General features: G+C 37.8%; 1 protein-coding gene across 1 annotated transcript; it reads left to right on the forward strand.

Annotated features, from left to right (window-relative positions):
- The first annotated feature begins 9,982 nt into the window (after positions 1–9,982).
- LOC145780835 (pecanex-like protein 4) lies at positions 9,983–24,730 on the forward strand. Its single transcript, XM_082592481.1, has 17 exons — positions 9,983–10,249; positions 10,682–10,851; positions 13,165–13,452; positions 13,910–14,080; positions 14,509–14,676; positions 15,540–15,845; positions 16,195–16,357; positions 17,108–17,334; positions 17,664–17,830; positions 18,459–18,628; positions 19,425–19,573; positions 20,632–20,720; positions 21,117–21,680; positions 21,848–22,087; positions 22,309–22,447; positions 22,637–22,838; positions 23,132–24,730. The coding sequence occupies exons 1-17, from the start codon at positions 9,983–9,985 to the stop codon at positions 23,405–23,407; spliced, it is 3,756 nt and encodes a 1,251-aa protein (XP_082448607.1). The 3' UTR covers positions 23,408–24,730.
- Positions 24,731–26,003: the final 1,273 nt, after the last annotated feature.

A 26,003-nucleotide genomic window follows, 5' to 3' on the forward strand; every position in this document is an offset into this window, starting at 1 on the left:
TCAATTTTACGCTGAAAGCCAGAGATGACATCCGACTCTGAAGACGTCTGCACTCTGCACACGTTAGCAACGCTTTCATCTAAGGGTGACTTACCACCACAAGCCAACCAGCCGAGAGGAGTGAGTAAAGCATGCGGTTCACTACGATTTTCACCAACACGCTCTTCTTTTGCACACATCAAATAAGCGTTGTCGTTGCCAATCAGTACATCTACAGTACTACAATCATTCAAATGAAACATATTCACGTCATGAAAATGACGGAAACCATTTAAATCTTGTTTATGCGGTAAAGTTTTAACATCGTCAGCCCAAGCTGGGTTAACCACCGAAGTTATATCACAAAACAGTTCATCTGTCTCTAACGACTGGATGTTGAGTTTGACAAGGTCAGCACAAGTAGCTTTCTGACCAGCCAGGGTATCCATTTTAAACGACGCTTTATCGTACGGTTTAAGATCAAGTTCACACACCAAATCACTCGAAACAAACGTCAACTGCGAACCAGGATCATGCTGACAATACACCAACTTCGATTTGCCAGTCATTGGATTCAAAACACGAGCAGCAGTAACGCGGTTAAAAGCTGCTTTAACATTTCCAATCTTAACATTACGCACAGGAACTCTGGCACGAGCATCATCTTTCCCAACAGAATCCAGAGAATCACGTGACGTCACATAAAAATCATGCAGAAGAAAATAGTGTTTCCTATCGTTGTTAGGCCCACACTTACGACAGTTATTTGCATGAACGCAACCCCTAACCATATGCTGGCGCAAACAATTCAAGCATTTGCCAGCTTTCACAATGACATCTCTCCGATCTTTAGGTGTCAAGCGCAAAAATTCTTTACAATTAGACAAAAAATGATATTCAACTTGACCACGTGACGAACAACAAATACATGCCGGTAGGTTTTTACGTCTAGCCTCACCACCGCGCGGTGCGCCAACAATAGTCGAGTACTTCGCTCGCTTTCCAATCATGCAATCCTGGTTCGACTCCCGGCTTAAGCTGGTTGTTGAAAATCACCGCTCACCTCTACCCAGGGTGTAATAAATTGGGTGGGCGTAGTTGCTGAAGTAAAGGCGGCCGAGAGAAAGGAACTGGCCACCCTACTCTCGTTAGTGCCGAAGGCTTAGTATAATGAGAACCTTATCTTCTTATCCCCCAATGCTTGGATCAAGTATGGGACTCACCTTTACCTTTTTTACTGCGAACTCCCTGACATCACATCATCATGGGGTTTTACGGACGTCTGCCTAACCGGACATGAAGGCAATTTTCCTTTGCCAAACTTTTTAAATTGCTGCGACTCACCAGAATCGCCCATTAGCATAATGCTAAAATCAGTCGACTTACGCGTTTCCTCCCGTACTACAAATTCAAACAAACTCTGAAAAGTAGGCTCATCAGTGCCACCATACTGTTCAGTTCAGTTCAGTTCAGTTGTTTTTTTATTTCTGACCATCATATCAAAACAATAAACATCAACATAGCAAAGGTCAAGAAAAAGGTAGAAGCGACAAAACGCGAACGTTAAAACGTGCTTGTGATCGAAGTAAGTTATTGAGTTGAAAAAAATTTGGCACGGTCGCAACACCTTCAGAAAAATTTAAGATATAAAGGGAAAATAAAAAAATAAAAAATGTTACAAAACAAATAAACATACCGGTATATAGGCTATAACTTTATTAGCCTACATAACTTTAGCTGATATATTGAAGATTTGTATGGACAGTTGCTATGAAGATCGGCCATGGTGCGTTATCAAGAGTGCTGATGGTCATAAGGGGAACACGTCTTGATGCGTTTAGCTCATAGCAAAGAGCAAGGCAGGCAAAGAAAACCCCACAAAGAAATCCTACCACGGGCAAAGCCATTTCAAGCGCAACGCACCAGGCCTTGCACGACTCACAAAATAGATAGGCTATAACTTGACGACATGAAACAATGACAAAAAACAAATAAAACAAACTAGCAAAAAACAACATCATCATCTTGCGGAAATTCAATTATACCCAGGGAAGTTATGTCTTAAAGATATCAAGCGTGCTTTGATAAAAGTTGCGTTGATAAAGCGATAATTTTAGACCCCTGTCAGCTAAACTCGCCACTTCCACACCGACCCAACGTTGGCTAACGTTGAATTAATGCAAAAATGACAGTCATCGCCAGCTGGGATGTAGTAGTGGTATGTCCCAGTAATATGATAAATTTGGGTTACCGTATGTTTTACACGTTAAACCATATTAAAGTGACAAAAAATATCCAATTTGGCATATTACGTTAAAAAAAATAGATAAACAATCAGACAATAGCATGACGATCCAGTCCAAGATATTGAAATAAAACAACTGGTTGGAGCACATGGCCACCGCTTCACCGAAAGATGGAGATTGGTCAAAAAGGATGGAAAAACTTCTGCAGACTCTGTAGAACTTCTGTGGACAAAAAACACAAGAACCAGAAGGCCAGTAGGAGTACTTACAATCTTACTATTTTGCTAATAAATCTACACACATTGGCTAATCATTGCTGGGCAATAAAAAAAAATAAAAAAAAAATATTAGTATGTTTGGTGCATGATGTAATACTTAGATGGGATTATTTCAAGGAAGATTTAGCTTGTTTATTTTTGATTTAAAGCCTTTTACAGTTTTACATTCATTTCTTATAGTAGTTGGAAGCTTGTTCCAAACTGTTGGCCCCGTGTACCGTATTGATTGTTTGCAAGTGTTAACGCTGCTTAGCGTCAAACGGGAGTCGCTTAGCCAAATCCAAAACAAAACGTCCTTCCAATTTGTCACGCTGACCATAAGCTTGCGCGTAAAGCAAACACTGCGATAATTCATCTTTAAACTCTTTCAGATCACTGGAAGAGGTCGAAGTCAATTTGCTACCATAGCGATACTTTCTAATTTCCGGTTCTGCAAAAAGACCTCCACGAACCCCAAAACGCTGGGACAAGCGAGCTAACGACATTTCTATCCTGTCTTCCTCTGACAAGCCAGGGGTGTCAGAAACCAAATTAGCAATCGTTTGCGCAGCTGTTCTAACACAAGCTGCTTGTAACAAAGTCAAACGAGTCCCCTTAAAGGGCGAAGCTGCCATTAAGGCCGTAAAACGATTTTTAAAGAAGATAAATGGCATATTATTACCATCGTAACCAATCAAGGCCGCCTTATCGAAAAACGTCCTACTATTTTGGTATTTAAAAAAGCAATCCTGCTGTTGAGAACTCGATTTAGCGGGAGAAGACAAGCTATATCCCTTAAGGGGCTGAGTGGGCTCAGTCACGTGCACAGCCCGATCACGATCCTCACACACGTTAAAATCAGGAGACGCGATACGCCTCTCACAACCACCCAAATTACGTGTAGCTGGGCGATCAAACCCTAGCGGCGCAGAAAACTGTGAAGGGGGCAAAGCATTAATACTAATGGCGGCCCCGTGACTTGTACGCTCTGGGGGAGGAGTTCGGTTGTAATTCACAGACCTTGGCTCTACAGCATTCGGAAGACCCTTAGCCGCGGCCCCGAGATCTCCTGAAACAGCTGGAAAACGTGTGGATTGCCCTGGTCCACTCACAGGTTGAACGGGCGTTTGGAAAAGGTTATGTAAATTAAACTGCGATTGATGTTCATTTCTGGAATGCCTAGAAGAGCCCTTCTTAGAGCTACGCCGAGAGCCCACCTCTGATCGATATTCAGCTAAAACTACCTCTTTACGTTGTTCAGCCCTCAACTGAGCGTCTTTGAGTGCGAACTCAGCAGCTCTCGCGGCGGCCTCAGCTGCTCTCGCTTCGGCCTCAGCTCTCGCGGCAGCCTCAGCTCGAATGGCCTCAGCTCTCGCGGCAGCCTCAGCAGCTCTCGCTTCGGCCTCAGCTTGTATCTGGAGCTCCTCTCGTCTTAGCTGCAGGTTAATTTGTGCCACTATCCGAGACGAAGTCCTAGACATCCTAGTGCTTACATTTGAGGCGCTATCCTCAGGATGTATGTCAGCATCCAACATATCTGAGAACTCACTTTCTTTTTGTTCAAAGTTATTTTTTAACGAGTTAAATTCGGGATCTACCCTATCACGAAGTTCTGCCAAGATTGCAGAGTTAAAGATTTTAGTCAAAAGAGCATGGAAATGCCGTAATTCCTCTTCTAAAGTAGATAACTTAGATCTAAAAATTAACAGTTCCTGCTTATCACTCAAAGAACCTAGGGCTACAGAAAGTTTCCCAATTTGAGTCAAAATATCCCGTCTAAGATGCCGGGCCTCTCGAACTGACTTAGCCTCATCGTTACTGGGTCCCTCCCCAGAATGGCCTGCCCGACCGCAAAGAACATCATCAGGCTTAAACTCAGTCGAGTCTACGGCGGTCGAGTCCTTGTCGCCACCGAGTGTAGACATATTAAATGTTGGGGCTAAATTAACAATTAAAAAAATTAAGTTACACAAACACACAAAATTATTAGGCTACAGTAGTTATAAAAAACTTAACTGCAAAGACCGTAAAAAATACAAAAAAGAATTTAAATGCACGATACCGTAGCTGTACGGGTATGAAGTCCTAAAGTCCACAAAACTTGCTTGGATTCTTCCACTTGAATCTACAAGCACAGATGGATTGTCTTTTAATCTTCTTTCTTGCCAATGAATGTCAAAGTTATTTTTCTTCTGTACCAAACTGAGAAGAAATGTCTTTACTTTTCTTTGCTTCTGTAAGAGTGTAGACTACCAACCAACAAATCTTCTTTTATTATTTCTTGTACTTCTAAGTAGTTCTTCTGCACTAGCTGACAACAAACACGTCGTTTATTTTTATGCCTTCAAGTGCTTCTTGGCCTACCAGCTAACAAAAATCGTCTTTTATTTTTTTGCTTTAATTTCTTCTTGGCCTACCAGCTAACAAAAATCGTCTTTTATTTTTTATGGTCACAGCGGTAAACCATAATCTCTTCGTGGGAAAATTGTAACATAAAGTTCCCGGATCCGTTTGTCTGCATGTAGTGACCGAAAAAGAAACACTCCTTGAAACGTCTATTCAATAAGTGTATTCCTGTAAAATTAGCCCGCGGCTATCGAAATCGAGATGCAACGCCTTACACCTCTAAAAACTGTCACTACGATACAGATTACTTGGATAAAAGACGGAGAATTTGTCCAGCTAGCAAGCACCAAGTAAACCAGTTAAATGTGCGACCGACTTCCAACAAACAACTTCGAGAATGAATCAGAAAAATTTGTGATAACTCAAAGGCACGTCAGCAGTAGTGTGACGCAATATTTCATGTTTAAACAGGTTTCAAACTGAAACAGGTTTAAACCGGTTTTAACAGGTTTGACACAAGTCTTACGAACGATGGTGCAATTTTGGCACATGTTTTAGGAATTTCCATGACGTAATATTCAGTAGACTTGAACGGTTTTTATATGACGTTTGATTAGGTGAACAATTGTCTGGAACAACAGTGACAGTGCGCTTCGAGGAGAACTGTTCACTTGACAGCAGCTTGGGCCTGATTATGGCTAACTGAAATAAGATCCAAAGAAATTGAAGGTGAGGCTACGACGTCAGAACCCAATCGATCAATCAAATAGATTTTCATGCAGTAAGCCAAACGTGACGATTCTTAAATAGCCTACCGGTAAGAGACAAGAGGTAAACATGGGCCACCTAAATATGGCTATACTTCCGGCACAAACTGTCGTTAAATTTTGACCTGGAGGTCGCCCATATAATACAGCTGATGTGTGATATGGGCTACCCAGTTAGGCTACCCACTGTGTAGCTAATATGGACCACCAAATCTGTTAGAAGAAAATTAATTGTTCCTTGTCTAATGTTGATTTAATTAACTATTCAGTTCTTAAACGTATAAAAATACTTTAATAGTTGAAATATTTTTATCAAAACTAAAAACACAATCAAAACAACAAACCAAAAACACATCACACAGCATAAAAGTTGATACACAAATAGCAAAAAAATGTTGTTGCCCATTCTCGCAAAAATATTACTTTGCCCGCGTTAGATCCCCGTAGACGCCATGTGTTCATTCTTGGTCCTGGTTTTTATATTTACATTTTTATTAAACTTTAGTCTCACTGCCAGTGATGTAACAGGGGCCACTGGCCCATAGCTACAACACAAAACCACGTGGCCTGTATCACGCAACAGCACGACTTTTTGTAATCTTTTATTTTCCAATCAAATATAGGCTAAACATATCACTTAAAAGCTTTCTGCTACATTGTGCACGGATGTTCTGTGAGTGTTTAAACCTTTTAATCATTTTTATACGCGCACTAGCTCCAACACTGTAATATAACTAATTTGTGTTCAAGCAAAACTTATAACAACTTTTACCCAAGCCCAATCACCACGCTGCTTCATTTACACAAACAAAATTTTATCAAACTTTGCATTTCTTTCGTTGTCGTCAAATTTTCTTTCAAGTTGTTCAGGAACCGTGACCACAATCCCTATTCAAATAAGGGTAGACGTAGACCGTATTAGCCTACCAACTGGCTCATATTACCTTACTTTCCCCTAAACTTGATTATTTGCTGATTATTTGCTAAAACTTGATTATAATGCTGCTGCGATGAAGACTGAGTGCTGACAAATAAGCTATGAGTCCACCACTTGTTTCACAATTGTTGTTTTGTGTTGTTCAGTCGTCCGCGCATGGCTTCATCAACTGGCACACCGCCAGTTGCTTTAGGTATGTGGAGCCAACTGGTTCTTTTAGGGATGGTAGAAGTAGGGGATTGCTTACTCAAAATTCAGGTGGACAACTGGAGGGTCACAATGTTATGACAAAATTTGATGCAACTACAGCTTGAGGTCTACTGCCATAATGTCGCATACTCAGGTGCAGTTTATATGACCTGCCCACGTGTGTACAAAGTTTGTATCGCCAAAACGAATGTATAAAAATATGTAATATCATGTTTATTTAATAGTATTCAAATTATGATAATGCAGGGGTAGACTTCATGCTACAGTGGTAACGGTACGTAGCCTCACATTGCTGCAGTAAGGTTTTGCAGATTTTCTACCACCCAAAATTTTAACCAAATATAGCAATTCATTTGATGAGAATGAATTTACCTAAAATCAAAGAAAACGTTGTGCAGTTCTGCTAATTTTTGAACTTCTTAGTAACCCTCCAGCTGTCCATTTTGCAAGAAAAATCATTAAAGTGAGTCGTCCCGGTATTCCACTGTCCCTAGGTTCTTTCAACAAATTCATCTATTTTAAACTGTTAGGTTTGGTGGCCGTGCTTAATTTACTTTCATCTACGTAACCTTTAAATCTGCATCGCATGCACGTTTTAAACTTCTGTGGTTTTTCCACCTTTTCCTTTTGTTGGTTTTATTCCCACTCACTATTTTTAGCTTTATCATTGCTGTTGTTTTCCGACAAAAAAAAAATAAATTGAATTGAATTGTTCACCAATAGACCACCTCTTCAGTTATGGAATGGCAGCCTACTGCTGAGTTTTTTTGAAATTTGTTACATAAGCTTATTTTCACTGAATTAAAGCACATTTATTGTACTTGCAATTTACAATTTGTTATCAAGAAAAATCAGATTGTTTAAATTTGGTCCAAAATAGGCTCAGGGAGGAACGAAGAAGATCAATACAAAACCCCCATCATTTTTTAAAAAAAGTCTCAAACGATGTGAGCATAGGTGCTGCAGCAACAAAATACTCAAGCCAAAATACACAGAATAAACAAATCTGTTGGTCTGACTATGGTCTGAACCTTTAACCAGACAACCAGTTGCTTCTGTAAAGCCTGCAGCCGTGTAGCGGAATGATATTGCGCAAAATTAAAGACTGCATGGAAAATTTTATGCTTAGACCGTGAACCCAATTAAAAAATGAAAAGTTTTACGGGAAAATTATGATTCAATTTATCTTTTTGTTTGATACACTATTGCAATTGGTACCGTAGCTAATTATTTACCGGTAATGTCTTGGTTACAAAAAATATAGTTATTATTATACTTTCTAAAATTCCTACAGCCTGTTTCATTTTAAAATGGGTTCATCAGATTGAGAAGGTCCTTATTCAAATGTCGGCAGCAATGGCCGAGTGGTTAGCGCATTGGGCTCGCAGTCGAGAGCCTGCATGTTCGACTCCAGCCACCCGCACTTGCTGTTGTTTCTCTGGGCAAGAAACTTTACGATAATTGCCTCTACCCAGTGATCGATTTCGAGTAATGGGTAGTACCAAATTTAAGTCATAAGTAGAGTAGACAACAGAAAACAGACATTGCAGTCGGCTGCAGCGTGGGTCAAGTGTACGGTACGTCAGAAGGCGTACACCGATGCATAGCGCTCAAGTCCGCTTTCCCGCAATGCAGGATAAAGATATGAAAAACAAAATAGAAACTTTTAAGTCGAAACAGGCTATAGCCTAGAGGTTCCAGAAAGTAATTTTATATTTGATGTAATTTGCTCTGCTTGTCTTTTTTCTTGGCATTGAGCACTTTTTGTAGTATTAATAGTAGTTATTGCTTAATCTTTTGGTTAGATGCTTGCCTTCTTTTTGTTTTTCACTTTAATTTCTAATTGTTGGAACGGAAAATATCACCGCTTGTCATGGTATAGCAGGGGTCTGGAAAAAAGTAGTACTAGTAGCAACAAAAGAGGAATTTTAAAGCATGCTTGAGATAGAAATGATTTATGTACTAAATAAAACATGATTATTATTAAATACAAGGATTAGGCATGCTTGCAAGACTTTGAAAAATTAAAAAAGGGAAGGAAATATTAAATGATATATTATATACAGTCACTATCAATTAAAATGCAAAAATAATTAATGAAAAAGGCAATATAACGGAAGAGAACAACTGCACGCCCAGCAAGGTGGTGCTAGAGAGAAGCCCAAATACAGATTTATAAGATGCGCTACCTGGTAATTATATATTCAAGAAAAATGTACGATGAGTTCAAATTACATCAAGTTATCATATTGTGTATGTTTATCGTTTTGATTTGTTATAGGGCAATTTTGTGTCCTTAGAATCCTCGCCCTGGCGTTTGTCACTTCATTTTATTAATGTATGACTTAATTCCGTTCATAAGTTATGATATGATATATAATATTGTTACTACTGCGTACAGCCGTACAGTCTAAATTTATTTATTTCTTAGCAACCAAAAACACTATTGTTGATTTCTTTCTGAATTTACCTAATTTACTAATGTACCGTATTCTTGAGCTGAACTACTGAAGATTTTACTATGCCCATTATAAAGTTGTGCTGAAGAGAATTTAATATTGGAAATTGCGATACACAACATGATAACTTGATGTAATTTGGACTCGTCATACATTTTTATTGAATATATAATTACCAGGCAATGCATTCTATTGATCCGTAATTGGGCTTCTCTCTAGCACCAATTTGCTGGGCGGGCAGTTGATCGCTTGCGTTATATTGTCTTATTATTTTTTTAATATATATAGAAAACTTGATTGAATCTTAATTGCCATCCTTGTTGTGTGAATTATTTTCGTTTATTGTGTTTTTGTTGATTTTTGTATACTGTATTTGCCAACAGAATAAAATAAAGTAGACAGTATCACACTAAATCAGAAAAATCAATTTATTTATATAATGTAAATAAATTATAATTTATATAAATAAAAATGAATTAAATAATTAATATGTATAATATGAATAAATTGTGATACTGTCTACTTTGTTTCAAATATTTTATCACACTACGCATCCTAATCAGATCATCGGTTAAATCGTAAGAAGATTTAATAAAAAGTTTAATAACAAAGTTTTGTTTCAGAACAAAATAAACTTCAACTTTCAAAATGATTAAGATTTTAAATATGTTTGTTTTGTGTGATGTATGTTTGTTTATAAACTTAACTAAACTTTTTCAATTTAGATCATTATTAGTTATTTTTATTTGTTTCTATGCCATGATACTTAGTTTTTTATATTATGTCCATCACCAATACCCCTTTATTAAATGATTATAAAAAAGACTTTGTCTTTAAACGAATTCCTCAAACATTTCTTGGTGGACCCAACCTACGATTAGGTTATTCTGCACCATTTTATGTGTACTTTTGTCAAATTGTGGTATGGCTTCTCCCATGGCTGATTGGTGGTGTTTTTGCTCTTGCTGCTGAATTGGGAGGTTTGAGCATATTGCTTGGAAGCATCTTGACTGGGGCTCTCATTGGTTTCTTTGTCCTCATAACTCAGGTAAATTTTTTAAAAGCAAGTTGCTTTGCCTATTAATCTTTTGGTTAAACTAAGGGTGATTAAAAGTTTTACTTTTTTGTGTTAATAAAGACATTTTGAAATGAATAATATATTAGTAATAGCATAATTTTTTGTCACAACTAGGCTTTTCAGATAACACTAAACGTTAAAAGTGCGGAAATATGCTCCTAATGTTTAAAAGAAGCTTATCAAGGAGAAAATACATGTTGTAAGCACAGCTCACAAACTTTAATTATTTGTGTATTCACCTTTCCTTCTTAAAACAAAATCGTTTTTCTTACTTTTTACTATTTTACTTATATTATATACGTAAAAAACAAGAAAATTAGTTATTCTGCTTTTTGTTCCTGGTAAAATTTTGGTTGATATTGTGAATTGTGATCAAAGTTTAAACTGAAGTGTCTGTTTTAGATTGTTCACATATGCAAGCGGACTCAGAAACGTGCAAATTCATCATCTGAGGAAACAAATGATCTTACATCTAGTCAACAGTTTCGACAGCTTGTCGCAGATGATGATGAAATTTTTTTTCCATCATTTTGTTCAGCTGCAACTTTTAAATTTGTCATCCCACCATTACAGTAAGATGTTGTGAATGATTTTGCTTTGAATTTGATATGTGTGAAAAATAACGATAAGACTCGTTTTATGTGCTTTGTGAAAAAAATGCTTGCTTGCAACAGACATCCCTGTATATATATATTGTACTTTGATTTTACTTCATGTACAGGAAGAGATGTAGAGAAACTTTAATTTTGTCTGTTATGAGAATAGCATGGTACATCAACATTCAACAGTGATGAAAAAACAAGCACTATAAAAACGAAATTCCACAACAGACAGAAAGCAGTGAAGAACTATATCAGCCGTCACCTGCTGCCTGTGTCCTTATTGGGACAAATGTCAAGTATATATCAGCAAATTACATGTAAACTTGCAGATAACAAAACTGAAGTGTTAACAGTTATTTGTTAACTGTGTAAGTTAACAATTATTTGCAATAACAAGTAACCTTATCATCATTCATCATCACCCAAGTTCGGTTTTGTCCCCACTAGTGGGTGTGGCCAATTCTTTCCTTGCAGCGGTTGCCTTCACTCCTATTCTCGATCTCATTTTGTCCATTTCATCTTCTTCCTTCAGTCTGACTTTGTCTGCCTCGTTCTTCACCTGATCTTTTTGGACGTCCTCGTTTCCTCTTCCCGGCTACCTTCAAAGTCAATGCCTTTCAAAGAAAACTTCCTTCTTCCCTCCTTAGCACATGCACATTGCACATACCATCTTACACCATTTTCCCTGGCAAGTCGTTCAATACTTATGTTAATTTAAAAAAAAATAATTGTTGGAAACTGAAAGAAAACTGGATACTAACAACAATTCGGATATGTTTAATTGTTTATCCATCTATGAAAAAGTTATTTGAAATTCCAGTTTTACAAAAGTTGTACCTTGCTTCCATAAAGTCTTTCACGTTACTATGTGAATGAGTTACCATACCACTGTTTTATTTCCAGACGTTTTATTTTAAAACAAATATACAAGTAAAACCTAATCACCCAGACACCCAATCATCTTATTTTGAAAGTCAATGTAAACCTTCTTTCTGGCTCTTGTTATTTAGTGCATGGCTATCACCATCTCAAACTATTCACTCTTGTGATGTTTTATAGTTAGTTGCAGGCCTTAAAACTCGTAATTTTTTCCGGCAGCCATCGTGGCCTACCGAGAGCTCCTTCTCGGCGGCCAAATCTGCGCGCTTGGAGGCCAAAATACAAATAACGATAGCACAAGTAAATAGAATTAAACTTGCTACAATGCTAAAATGATCACTTAGCGTTGTTGCAGTCTGGGCGACGTTCTACAATAGAATCATTGACTTGTACCACGCTATAACTGCTTTATCGGGATTAATCCGCTATTGCGGGACCACCTAACGACACTAAATTGTGTTCAGCTGCTCAGTATTAAATTGTTTCAACTGCATTACCGAATACCGCCTTTCATAAAATCTGACCAATTGTACCGTTATGATGTCACAATTGAGGGTGTGAAGTCACTAACCCATAGCGGGAACATTTCTCAACTATGAAGACATGTGTTTTCCCCTCGGATGTCAACTAGTCTAGTTCTCCTTGTTAACAAGGATTCAATGTCCGCCAACATTGCATCGATTTAAAAACGACAATATTGCCAGCCGATGTAAATTAGCACTTTGGATTAACACTTTGTTAAAATAAACGTCGGGAATTACAAACAAGACTTGGTCAAACAGGCAAATGCGGGAAGGTTTTTTTAAAAACTTTACTCTAGATCTAGGTCATTTAATAAGCGGAAAATTCGTCTTGTTTTTGTTCAATTATATTCGTCTAGTACTGCTCTATAATCATGCAAAGAAATCGCAAACCTGCGACTTGTGGTTTCACGTCACGTTAATTAACGCTATTACTTGAGCATTCGCGCACAATGGATGTGAATGCGATTCGCGCGTTGGTCTAATGCGCTCACGCATTTGCGAATGCGCGGTTACAGCTGATGATCGCAACTGGATATATTCCATATATACAATAGCAAATGTTCCCGCACAATACAACAGTGGTGATTATGACGCGCTGACCTAATTCTGCGTCACTCTTTGATACTACATATTTTCGACAGTTAATCCACGCTCATACTGTTGCGAAATTAAATAATTGGCTAGAAGAAACCGGTGGCCAAACTTGGCCGACTGAGAAGGTAACACCGGCGGTCGTTCAAACACTACTTAGCGGCCATGGCCGCGATGGCCGTCGGCTGCTTTGAGGCTTGAGTTGGGAGCCTAGATTTACAGAACTATGTGAAAACTAAATTTACGGTACCTTTGTTGACTACATATGTGCATCATTTGTGTTTTTCAGGTTTCCACCAAGTATAATAGTTCATGCGATATTCTCCGGCTGTTTGTGTGGAGTTGGTTATTGGTATACTTTGCCATCAATACTCAACCAATTGTACAATGGCAGTGTTCCAGCAACTGTGTTCATATATATTTTTTCATGGATTGCATTTTGTATTGCCCATTACCCACTCAATTCGGCAGGAATCCCAGAAGTTGCAGTTTTTCGATCTGTGGATTTGTATGATATTGCATCATTGTCAAGAGCTTTTCATGTGTTCATATTTTTTTCTTTTCATGTTGTAGAAGTGTAAGTTTGTCTTTGCTTAAATTTAATTTATACATAATATGTATAGTTTTTGATTTGGGTCATAGTAGATTGTCTTTCATAATAGGTCGCATTTTGTGAAAAATAAATTTAATTTTCTGACATTTGCGTCAATTACAATTTTAAAACTAAAGTTTTTTGCAGTGTTTTATTAAAGTATTGCTAACAAATTGTGTATATATATTTTTTTTTTCATTAAAAATTGTTGCTTGTATTGGTAAATCAAGTTATCTTTTATCAGCATTACAAATTACATTTTTGTTCTACTATTTCTTTATAAAAGATAATTTACAATTAAGCAAAATCTAATGCTAGCTACTTAAAACATGCTTGAATTTCTTTACCCCAATCCATAGATTCTATTTGTGTTTAAAACTATTAACCTCCATTTTTAAATTTTTAACTCCTTTAAAAATATTATTCGAATGTATTTGTTTAGGTTTGTCCCATCCTTTCAAGTAGTCAATCAAGTCCTGCATATTGTACTTTTATTTTTGCCTTTTCTATGGCTGTCAGGCATACTGCCTCCGCTTGATTCTTTGATACTGTGGATTAGTGAACAAGTATTAGTTTTTGGACTTGGTGGTTCACCTAATGCAACTGACTTAAGGTGGGTATTATTACACGACTTTTATCTTATTGCTAGCAGGGACAAACGCCAGGTATCATCTACTAAAGAAGGAAAGGGGAAAAATGATGGTGATTACTTAGCCTATTACTGTAAAACGTTGACACAGAATAAATATTTTTCTGAAACTTTAAAAATAATGATACTGTGTGATTGCATTGTTTGTCGATTGTGTATAGCGTGTGAAATAATGTGCATTGTGCACACAATTGAAAATATATTGCTGTATAAAGTGTACCGTACATATTATATTTACAGCATATTGCATACTGCTACCACACAGCATACAACATCATTTATTATTATTGTAAAACTCTATTTCTACTTGTATGACAGTAGAGACTTGTGGGTCATAGAACTACTTGGATTGCATCAAGTTTTTCTCCTTATGAATAAATTATGCTTTTCAGGTTTTTCTTGTCTTTCATTCTATCAGGAGCTGTGTTGCTTGGAGCTTGTTTTATTTCTAGCATTTCTGCGTTGGTTTTGTATTCAGCTTTATTTGGATTTTTATTGAGTACCGACTTTGTTTCTTTATTATTGCTTCTCACAAACTATGTTGTTTCTCATTTATCTTCGTCCAAAAACGGGTTAGTATTGCCTCATAATATCGATCATTACATGCAGCAGTGCCAGCATTGTAATCTATTATGATTATCTTGAAGCTAGCTTACGATAACCTTTAGTTTTAGTGTAACTTACTACAGTAGGCTATAGGATATTTGTCGGATTTTTTCCATGTTTCTAAATGACGTACAAGTACATAATAAATAAACTTCATTTTAACTTAATTTCTATGCAATGTAAAAGTAAATATTCACATTTACATTTTTTTGCACAAAGCATCGCCCACAGTAACCCTAAGCTGTGTGGTGCTGAAAGAGATTACAAGACGCTTGGAAGAACGTGGGTTCGATACTCATTGGAAAGACACTTCATGACGTGCTTGAAGATTAGTTTCCTTGTTTCACTACTCTCTTAATTTAAATTTTCAACCATCCGGTATAAGCCTTTACGTGACAAAAGGGCTGCATAGCTGAGTGGTAAGAGCATGGTTCGACGTTCGAAAGACCGCCGGTTCGACACCGCTCAAATCAAAAGCATGAGGCTGTGTCTTTGGCAAGACACTTAAAAGCATGCCATCGATTGTGGAGTCGTGCTCCTTCGACAATAGCCCTTGATTTCTCTCATGATTAGAAGTGCAAGCTGCTGTAGAGAAATGCCTACGGCCTTTCGTAGGGCTATGGCCTACTGAACTGACAAAAATGGATCCTTGCCGCATGGGCGCAGTCACCTCACACCTGGCTCGCCCCTATATGGCTACGTCAAAATGTCGTGTTCCAAAAACTTAGAACAAAGATGGGTAAACTACACCCACAGTCCCACACGTAGAAAAATACGTATTCTATCGTTTTACCAAATGTTTTATTTGTATTTTCAGCCGATTTAATTCGCATCAAAGCCGTCCTCCACAATCTGTTCATTTCAATAAATTCATTTCCATCTACAACATATGTTGGCATGCAATGGGCTTTGCATTACTGGCTATTGTTACAGTCATTTGCACAATATACCGAGACCAAGCATTGTTAAACGATTTGAACAAAACGACACTTCATATTCTTTTTATTGCACTTCTCGTAGTCTGCAAACTGCTTCAAGATATTCAAAGAGTTTTTGTGATATTTCGATTATTCCGAAACTACCTGTATCCAGACAGTTATTCAACAAACGATTTCCACGCAAGGTAAGGTTATACCAAACAATTTCACTGGGTAACTGAAACGAGAACAAATTAGGATATTGTAGTCTACAGCTACGCAATGCAATACAATAAATTATCCAACTAAATAATGTGATCTACTAGCATTTAGTGTCAAATCCATCAGCAGTTTTTAGAACAGTAAATGCGTGTGTCTGAAACCAGCACCACTCTCTATCCAAGTGTTGATTCATGTTTTAAACATCACAAGGTATTACACTATTTCTCATTCATTATAGTGTCTTGGTGTATCGCATTTTTCAGTCGATTGATATTTCTCTATCCTTGGCTCGTAAAACGACCTAAAACTAAATCTAATACGTTACTATTGCAGAAAAAAGATATTAGATGTATTTGGTTACATCAACGTTAGCTTGGTGGCGGTGGTGAATCCAATGCTGATGTCATCTTACCTTTCTCTTTACTTGTTCGACTCAATTCCGGTGTTTTTCTCTTCGTTTGTTAATGCGGTTGGCGCCGTCCATGCGTTCAGGATGGTGAGTCTATAACTGTATCATCTTGATCTAATCATACTAACACCACCCAGACAGTAAATCAACCGTTTTATACATTGACAACGTCGGCAAACTAGACTGTTTTCATCTTCAGTGCCATTTAATGAAGATAAAAACGGTTTAGTTTTTAAAAAGTTTGCTGAACATCGGTTCAGTAACTTCATTTTGAGCTCTTTATTATTTGATGAGATTAGGTGTTCCACCATTTTGCTTCTAAAATGCATTTTTTCATAAATATAACTGAGGCTGGTAAACTGGTACTAATTTATTAGTACTTTTACCAGTAAGACTGTTATCATAATACAGTAGAACTTGCTTGGTATAGCATACTATGGAAAACCTATTCATCTTTTAAAATAAGTCAGGTGTAGTAACTTGCATCAAGTGCGACAATAAAAGAAGAAGTAGTAACTTGCATGTCGCACTTTTAACTTTCAAGCCACCAAAACATGCCGATTGTATTCTTTTTATATTCCATTGTTCAATGAGCTACTAACTCCATAGATTCTAAAATAATTTCTTTGTAACACCAAAAAGCTAGAACTGAATTAACAAAACATCGGTTTTTTATTTCTTACTCGTATCACATTTGAGTCAGCTTAATAGAGAAAAAGTTTCTTCATTAAAATCACCACCAACCCATCCAGAATCAGCTTTTAGAAAGATGCTTCTAGAATCTAGAAGGTACAATTTTCAACATGGTGTTCAATCATCAATGCCACCGTTGTACAGATATGGCAAAGAAGCACCAGTGCTCTCTTCGTGTTCGCTGTGATGAGCATCATCAAGCTTGCAATCTCATCATCAGCCATCTCCTTGGGCTGGTTTGATACATCATCAATTGGCGTCCAGCTTCTGGTATTGGACATTTGCATCGATCGCGCTTTCAGATTTCTTGGTAATCTTTGGTTTGCCTTGAGTCTGCTTCTGACGTCATGGACAGATAAAAAGCAGCGGCGGTGAGGAAAAAAGCATCCAATGTGTATTGATTATTATATGTATGTTTGTTTATGTAAATTTAACATACATGATGCCGAAGAAAATTGAAGAAGCTGTTGCGTATGTGCTGTGAAGAACTGTTTTCTAATTTATTATGATTCCAACTGATAGTGATTCCAGCAGATTTGTCAATAATCCTTAGAATTCATAAAAAGGTTTGGTAAAGTTAAAGAATAAGTATGATGTGAAGAAAACGTAACAAAAAATCATTTTGTGGGCTGCATTTGATAAAGTGATGTGTTCATATTTACTATTACGTTACTGCTGTTTTACAAATCCTTGTGTTCAGGAAGTCATCTCTCCTCCTGCTGGTGACAAATCTCCTCTGCTTTCCTATCCTCCTCGCAATCATTGCAGCAGCATCTTTGCTCTCTGCCCCCCTCCTTCCCCTCTTCACTCTCCCCTTGTTTTACATTGCTTTCCCACGTCCATCTCGATTCTGGCCACAAACGCCAGGTTGGTTGAAATTCTGTTGAAGTTTTAGATTTGGTTGCTGTTTTCATAAAAACACAGATTTTTTTCACCAATATTCTAACTTTGTCTTTCGTTTTGGCTTTAAATACAGTATAAGTTTATCGAAATTCGTGTGAAATTTGTTTTTGTTTATCAGCACACCTGATTCGGTAAATGCATATTTTACAAAAATTATCGAATTCAAATGACAATATTACTTTTTGTTTTGGTTCTCAATATGTTTTCCTATGACCTTGTCAAAAACGTCCTTTACTCGTAAGGGAAAAATTACGAGGAAAGTAGCATAAAACGAAAGCTTAAAAGACTTGACTAAGTCATCGCTGCAGCAGTGCTTTGTTTAGTGTCACTTTGCCCACGACCAAGACTTTCACACATCGTTTTGAGCGCCTTGCGTCAATGCAACAATAAAACGCAGAAATTTTAATGGCTAGGTCATTCGAGGCTACTCTGCTTGGAGCAAAACTTTCAAAGTACCAACTTTAGCAGCAGCAAATTTAAATTGAGTACCGGTAGTTTAAAAGCTGTGCTGTAATATTTTTTAAATGACCATGCAAAATGTGAAATGCAAAGTTTTGAAATCACGCATCAATCTGCAACATAATTTGTGCAGGTGCAGCGCCGGCCAGCTTGTGCTCAGACACCAGCTACTATCGTCAGATGATGCCAGGCGTAAGCAAGGCTGTGGCTCGAGGTTTCTATCTTGGCTCATACTCCACATTCTCCGCTACTGACACGTCATTCTACCTTGTGAGGTCACAGGATAAGACATTCTGGGTTCAGGTTAGGTTGTTTGTCCGAGATGTTTTTGTAAGCCACCTACTTTTAAACGTGTTCTTAGTTCTTACTAACTAGCAAACTTTTTCATGCCAAATCTTGTAATATTGTCGGATTACTACGTTTGTTGTAGCCTGCAACGAAGCAAACTCCCTCCTACAACTCTATGATTTACACATGTCATTTGTCATAAAGGAAAAGAAAACTAGCTAGAAAATTTGTATTTTCAATGTCGTGAATTCTACCTAACACTGCGTTGTCGCTACAAGCCGACCAAGCCTTAATTTCTCGCCGTTTCTAAACATCCTGAAAAGTACCGTGTACGATATCGACTTTCGTACGGCCGCCACACTGTATGTATCATGGCGACATGTAGTGATAATAATCATTCGCTATCTCCGCTTGCAGCAGGTTGCGCATCAACATGGGTTACTTGACAGGGTTCCATGAGATTTTATGAGCGTACTGCTTCCATGCTGGCTCAGGCAGATTGAAAGAAGGTGATACGTCACCAGATTATTACCCGTTTTATCCTCACTACGTTATGCAAGAAAGAACACAATCGGTACCCTTTTTAAAGTTTTTAGTATGACCCGACCTGGAATCGAACCCAGGGCTACCAGCACCAGAGCCGAAGGCGACAACCACTGAGCCACGGGTGCTGTAGTGATAGCAGACATGTAGTGATAGCGATGGCTATCTTATGTACAATGGCATTATAGCTTATTTCAAGCTTGCAGACTGCAGTATAGATTTTTTAGTTTAATATTTCTGCTAAACTAACTTTCAACCCATCCCATAGACGTTAGAATCAGGATACGGCTACGTGAGTTATTCCATAAAGGGATTGGAACTTCAGGAGACCTCGTGTCATGCTTTGGAGGCTACCAGATTGGACGACCAATGCAACGATGCTTTCGAAAAGCCGGAAGTCCAACACTCTTGCTTGAGGTCAGCACTGACCCAGACAGCAAAATCCGTCATTTTCACATTGATTCAACGTCTGCGGACGTTGAATCAATGTAAAAATGACGGATTTTATTGTTTGGAAACGTCGTAATGATAAGTTAGAGGTGGTCAAATTTTTCAGGCCAGAGTTTAAAAACTTTTAAAAGTTTGACACACGGATATGAGTAGCATGATCTAGATCAGCGGTCGGCAACCTGCGGCTCTTTTATCTCTGCGCTCTGGCTCACGCGGATGCGCTATGCAATGAAGTTCAAGAGCAGAAATCACATTAGCTGCGTGAAATAAATCATTAAAAGAATATGTGTATGTTTATATTTGATCATGAATTGATTAGTTGTGTTTCTCAGTCATGTTAAGAGTTGACAGCTGTTGGAATGGTAACTACAAATCAGTTCTACAGGGTGCGGCCGAATACCTCGAACAAAAGGCTTTCCTGTAATTAAGCGTTAGGTTTTTGCTGTAAGCAGTCAATTAGATGGTGCGGCTCAGAGCAGGTTTTAGTTTGATGGAGACGAGACCAAATGGCTCTTTCAATGCTAAAGGTTGCCGACCCGTGATCTAGATACTAGCATCTAACGCTACATGTGTTGCTAATCTAACCCTAGTTGCACTTTTGTTAATTGGTCCAAACAAACGGTCAAAACAAAGTGAAACGGTCCAAACATGACCTGCGGCCTTAATTTCCTCATCTCTGCGATAAAATATCACTATTTCTTGTAAACTTCGTTTATTTTACGCGGAAGAGAGATCTCCTCTCCGCGTTGAAAAGAATAGCGGATGTTGTTGCACTTGAAGCGCAACTTTCAACAACCGTCCGTGTAATTGTTGCTTATTTGATGAGTTTAAATGTGTACAAAGCGCACGTTACTACAGCATCGTTAAAGTTTATAACTTGACATATTAAGTGGTACTTGTGATTTCCGTGTCATCAGCTATTTAATATTAAGCGTTCTATTACAACTGGTCTTTTTTCATTATGAAACGTAAATGTAGCCCACTGCTTCGATAAGAGGCAGCTATTAATCCTTAATCAACGACAGGACCAACATGTATCCAGTCACACAGGCTGTCACACCTCTCGATACAACGTTCGTGAATGGATACTCTGATGCAAAGAATTCTCTCTCTGGTGATTACGATTGTTGTATTTGATCAACCGTAATACTTAAAGTTATCAAAATGTATTCTCCATTTAACGCCATTTTTCAATGCAAGCTGTATAATAATAACAATTTTAGTTAAACATCATCTGTAATCATAGTTATGCCTTTATCACATAAGCACTCATTGGTAGTAGGGTGAATAGTTGTATATAGGGATAGCTGATAAAAACGCCGCACAGTGCGTTTGATCTTTTATTTAACCAGTACGTATTTTAGATTAAGCTAAATAGCGATTTCCGTTGTGGTTCAAGTCAATTTGACATAACTTGAACAAATTCCTGTCCAAGAGGGCGCGATGTCACTCATTCAACTGAAAAACTTTGCCTGAAAATAATGATATTAACCCTCCCCCCCCAACGCAGGTATCATCGACAACCCCACCGCTATCAAACAGGTGCACAAGGATTTCATGAAATCCATCGTCTGGTTGATTTTGCATCGGTTTTGCGCGAAAAGATGTTCAGAGCTGTCTATAATCCCACTTCTAGAAGATTCTACAAAAACAAAAAGAAGTAACTTGACCGAAAGACAAAGCGAAGCATTCAGCAACACTATAAACAGCCACAAAGCAAAGGCTTTCTTCCCATCTGCTGATGTCGATATGCACAGCTTAGAAAATGGAAGCTCCTCCTTATCCACAAGTCAGAAGCGGCTGAAAACATCAAATTTCATGTCGCACCAAAACGGTAACAACCCAACCCAGATCCAAAAATCATCGCCAAGTCTTGCTTCAATTTTATCCACTGACGATGAACTTTTGACGACAAAGAAGACCCAAGGTTCCAAACCCCCTACACACCCACCTGGGTATGTGGACATGAGTGACAATGATGACATTTGGGATCTGGACAGTGAATTGTCCGACTCCGGTTTCGGTCTACCTGTGAAGAACGTGTTTGCTGCGAAGAAGGACATGAAACGGGAAGGTAGGCTCAGTTTGTTCTTTTAGCTATTTAGTTTTTACTTTATATCTGAAATCTCATGACCTAACAAATCTGAATTTGTTGTAATTAAGATAACACCTTGCTACATTAAAAAAAACTCTTTGTCAAAGCTTTATTGTTCTAAATCAGCTTGAAATGTTTAATTGCAGAAGTTCCTGCCAAAGGGTTTACTACCCGGCAAGTGGACCCGAAAAAGGACGTCTTCGGATGGGGACCGACTCCTCTTGGTGATGATGACATCAAACAGCATAGCGATCTTTTTGACCGGTCTTGGTATCTTCATGTTGCTTCGTTGATGGAAGACACTGGGTCCGGTGTGGAAGAAGATGAGCTGTTAAAATCGTGCCGCGAGGTGGCGCTAACGTGCTACATCATCGTGTTTGTTCAAGGTTGGCATACCTTTGCTCGCCGTGGCAGCTGTTGTCATTTTCAATATTTTCTCACAACAATATTATTATTTACTACTCATAAAATGATGCTTAGTTAGGAAAATATCTTTTGTTGTTCAATTCAATTTCACATGCATCAGTCTTGCAGAAGAATCTTTGACTTTTGTAACTTAATATATAGCGAACTGTTCCAAATGCAATCAACATCCCTGCATGCTCAGGCGTACCTGGGAGGAATCCATCGTTGCTTGGGCCAAGTCACATGTGCAAGGTCTTCAATGACGACATACCATGGTCACGTGATGCCGACTGGATGCGTGAACGACAGGACCTCCATGAAACCGTGCTGCAGGCGCACAGGTACAACACAAAACAATACGAGCTAGCAAAGTTGCCATTTTTTACCGTTTCAACGTCGGCCGATGCTTCAAAGTCGGCCGACGTTGAAGCGAAGAAAAGATCCAATTTTTCAAATTGGTACAAACTTTCTTCTCTCACACTTACGACTCGTATTGTATAACTATTTCTCTTTGATACTTCTTTATTTAGGTTTGCCATCAAGATGATGTATGATCGGGTTGTAATGGGAACAGTCGATGACGCAATTGACGAAGACTATGAAGACATTGTGACGTCGCTGCGAGAGTTGCAATCGGATTGGTTCATCGGGCCTGAAGCGAGTCATGGCTGGATTACTGCGCTTGACAAGGAAGTCCCGTCTCTGTTTTCAGTTCATTTCGACATGGCAAAGGTAAAACAAAAATAAGTGTATTTTAGGTTTGTATTAGTTCATTTCGTGTTTTTCTATGGATTACCTGGAAACTACCAATGGCAATAATTATTATCACTAGCATTATGTACACTCGATATGTTAAGTTTATGAGTTCATATCTATGAAAATGTCAACAAAGGAGGTTTATTTCTGTCTTGGAATGTATTCTCCAAAACCTTTTTTCAATTTCTTGTGTACAGCTTATGTAGATTCAACGGTAAAAATTGTAAGTTTGACGTCGTAAACAAAACGGTATTGTTTTCATTATCAAGGATGAATATTCTGCTCGGATTTTACTGCGTCGTCCGATAGAAGCTCACGTGTGTAGTCTGTCATCTGCTGCTGTCAGATCCATATGGGCCAACCTCTCTGTGGAACTCCTCTTTGCCACAAACGACGATGAAGAGCGGTACAGCATCCAAGCTCACACATCTTTGATCCGGAATCTCACTGTGCAAGCAGCTGATCCTCCTCTTGGCTATCCCATTTTTTCCTCCTCACCTACATATGAAATTGCTCTTCCTCTTCCAAGCTTCGCCAAACGATGATTCTTCTTGGAGATCCTCCAACGTCCAAATCAATCTCTGATCCTGAAACAAGTTCACGATCATCCTTTTCACTGCGAGGTGTCATCACTGAAAGTTTCTTCTACAACATACCAAACACCAAGTAACCAAAACCTAACTGCCATTAACCAAGTCAATGGTAAACTTCAGTATTGTCAAAGTAGAAATGAAAATCATCGTGGTTTAGAATAGTGATTTTGAATTTGTGTGATAAAGTGTCCAGTACAAACCAATTTTCAAACCCAACTAGTAGAAGCCGTTGAAATATCATATGGCGGCATCTTAACCTTTTCCTCGTATTTTCGGCTTATATTTTACGATTTCAGACAATACAGGTTTCGTATATCAATTCAACATTTCTTAATCTGTTATCACAAACTATTTAGCAGCAAATACCCATTCTGTTTATTGTCAGTTGAGCATTTTTAAATTTCTGTTAGGGTATGTGTAGAATAATCGTTTTAATATAACAGTGTACCGTGACCTGACAAACGTTGAAAAACCTTGATTTAGAGAAACTAGATAGAAAGTCGGCCGAATCTGTTGATTAGCCTATTTTCTTTAAAAAAATTAAATTTACTGTGAGATCGGGAGGTTTAATTACGCGATGGACCAAAAGCCTTTATTGACAAAAAATGAAGTTGTTGAGATTCTGAAGTCAACTGACCTTAAAGGATGGCAAGGATGGCAACTGACGGTTACCTTTTCAAGCTATTCATCGCCAATGCCTATAGTAGGGTACTTAGTCAAAGTTATTTTCGATGGTGTACACTGTTACATTGCTGTTGTACGTATTAACAATGTTGATTCAACATACGAAACAACCGAGTTGATGAAATATTTCATGGTTAACTTACAGAAATAAACTTCAATGTTTTCTTGAGTCTATGTTCTTTTAGCCTATCGTAAATCGGATATCTTTTGCTAGTTTGGTTTTAGCGATATCACAAAGATATGCTATTGCATGATAACAGTCTATGCTTTGCTTGGCGTGATATTTACGCCATGTATTTTTTTCAAGTGTTCTTTTGCTTCGTGCGTTTGCAAAGTATTCGTCATAATTTGAAGAAAAACTTTAAAAATACAAATGTTCTTCTCGTGTGATCATTGTGGCCTATTAACTTTACAGTTTTTTTGGTGTCCATATTTTTATGTTTGTGGACCTTTGAATTTAGGAAATCAGTATTTTTTGTTTAATGTGCTTTCAATTAGGACAATATTTATATCAGTCAACATGTTTTTGTACCTTTTTTTAATTTTGTTAGAAATTTTATAGTTTCAAAGCTAATAAACCATCCGTCTTGTGTGTAATCAAGGGTGTGATCACTAGAACAAATGATAGGCTAGCTATTGATACAACAACAACTGAGCTACAAATGCTTGTTTGTCAGCGTTACTCCAAAATCGTCATTCGCTGCAATAAAGATTTAACTTTAATAGAAGTCTACTTGATCTTGCTCAATCGGGCTATCCTATATACAATAAATACATTCTCTTTGCTCTTTAAATTGGCCTACAGCTAGCCTATTTGAGATCGTCCTAGCTTAGTAGCGAATCACTTTGTAGGACAAGTTGCAGTGAATGATATCGTGCAAATCTGTGTCAGTTAGAAAAACGCCCTTTATGGGTAGATTCACGTTTTCTGCAATCAAATTTGTCATTCGATGTTCTCAATGAAAATCATTCACTTTGGCCCAGTTTTCTTAAAAAGTTCACGGATTTATGAGTCACGTTTGCGATAACATCTGACTGACGTGGCAACCTAATCTACGCTATCTTTGGATGAAGGCTAAACATAGACACAAGTTTTCTCTCCTGAGCAAAAAGTTACAGTAGGTCGCAACCGCTCACAGTTTGCTCTCGTGAGCAAAAAGTTAAATTAAGCTGTAACTAGGCTACTTAGTACTTAACTTAAAAGTCTGCTCTGTAACTTTCAATACACTGGTCTATGACTTCCGATATGATCATATCAGAACCCATCACAAGTCATTTAGATTCAATATTCAAGTTCACAAACAATAGTAATGAATCAAACCTTGATTTCAAAAAGGGTTTCCAAGTAAAAATATTAGCCAGCACTGGAGCTACATTACTTTGCACCTTACATCTTCGTCATTTCACAATATAGACATTAACAACCTGTTTTAGCCTGATGCTGCGAGTTCGCTGTGGTAATAGTAATGTGTTCGCTGTGGTAATGGTAATATTTAAACAAATCCGTGGCACACAATCTTCTGACACATCGGGGTACTAAATTGTGGAGTGAATTGGATGAATGTATTAAAAGCAAACACCTAGCTTTGTTTAAAAAACTTTATAAAATTACCTTGTTAAGTTCTTATTAAATCGTTCAGTTAAATTATTTTATCTCATGTAACCTCGTATTTGTGTTCTTAAACGATATGATTCATTATATGCTCATGTTTTCCCAGCTGGTCTTGATTCAATATTCTACAAAACCTTATATATACAATTCGATTTCGAAGCTACTGTTCCATCCATCATTATATTTTATTGATACAGTTATAATGTCTGATGCTGCAATGTAAGATGACTGATGACAGGCAGCACCTTGACT

This window comes from Aplidium turbinatum, chromosome 12 (genome assembly GCF_918807975.1).
Source record: "Aplidium turbinatum chromosome 12, kaAplTurb1.1, whole genome shotgun sequence".
Classification (NCBI taxonomy): Eukaryota; Metazoa; Chordata; class Ascidiacea; order Aplousobranchia; family Polyclinidae; genus Aplidium; species Aplidium turbinatum.

What these genes read in the sequence shown, in the direction of transcription:
- LOC145780835 (XM_082592481.1), top strand. Translation starts at nt 9,983, where the DNA reads ATGTCCATCACCAATACCCCTTTATTAAATGATTATAAAAAAGACTTT. An exon ending in ACAAACGATTTCCACGCAAG is followed by an intron (nt 15,846 to 16,194) that starts GTAAGGTTATAC and finishes TTACTATTGCAG; the next exon opens with AAAAAAGATATTAGATGTAT. An exon ending in CATCATCGTGTTTGTTCAAG is followed by an intron (nt 22,088 to 22,308) that starts GTTGGCATACCT and finishes CTGCATGCTCAG; the next exon opens with GCGTACCTGGGAGGAATCCA.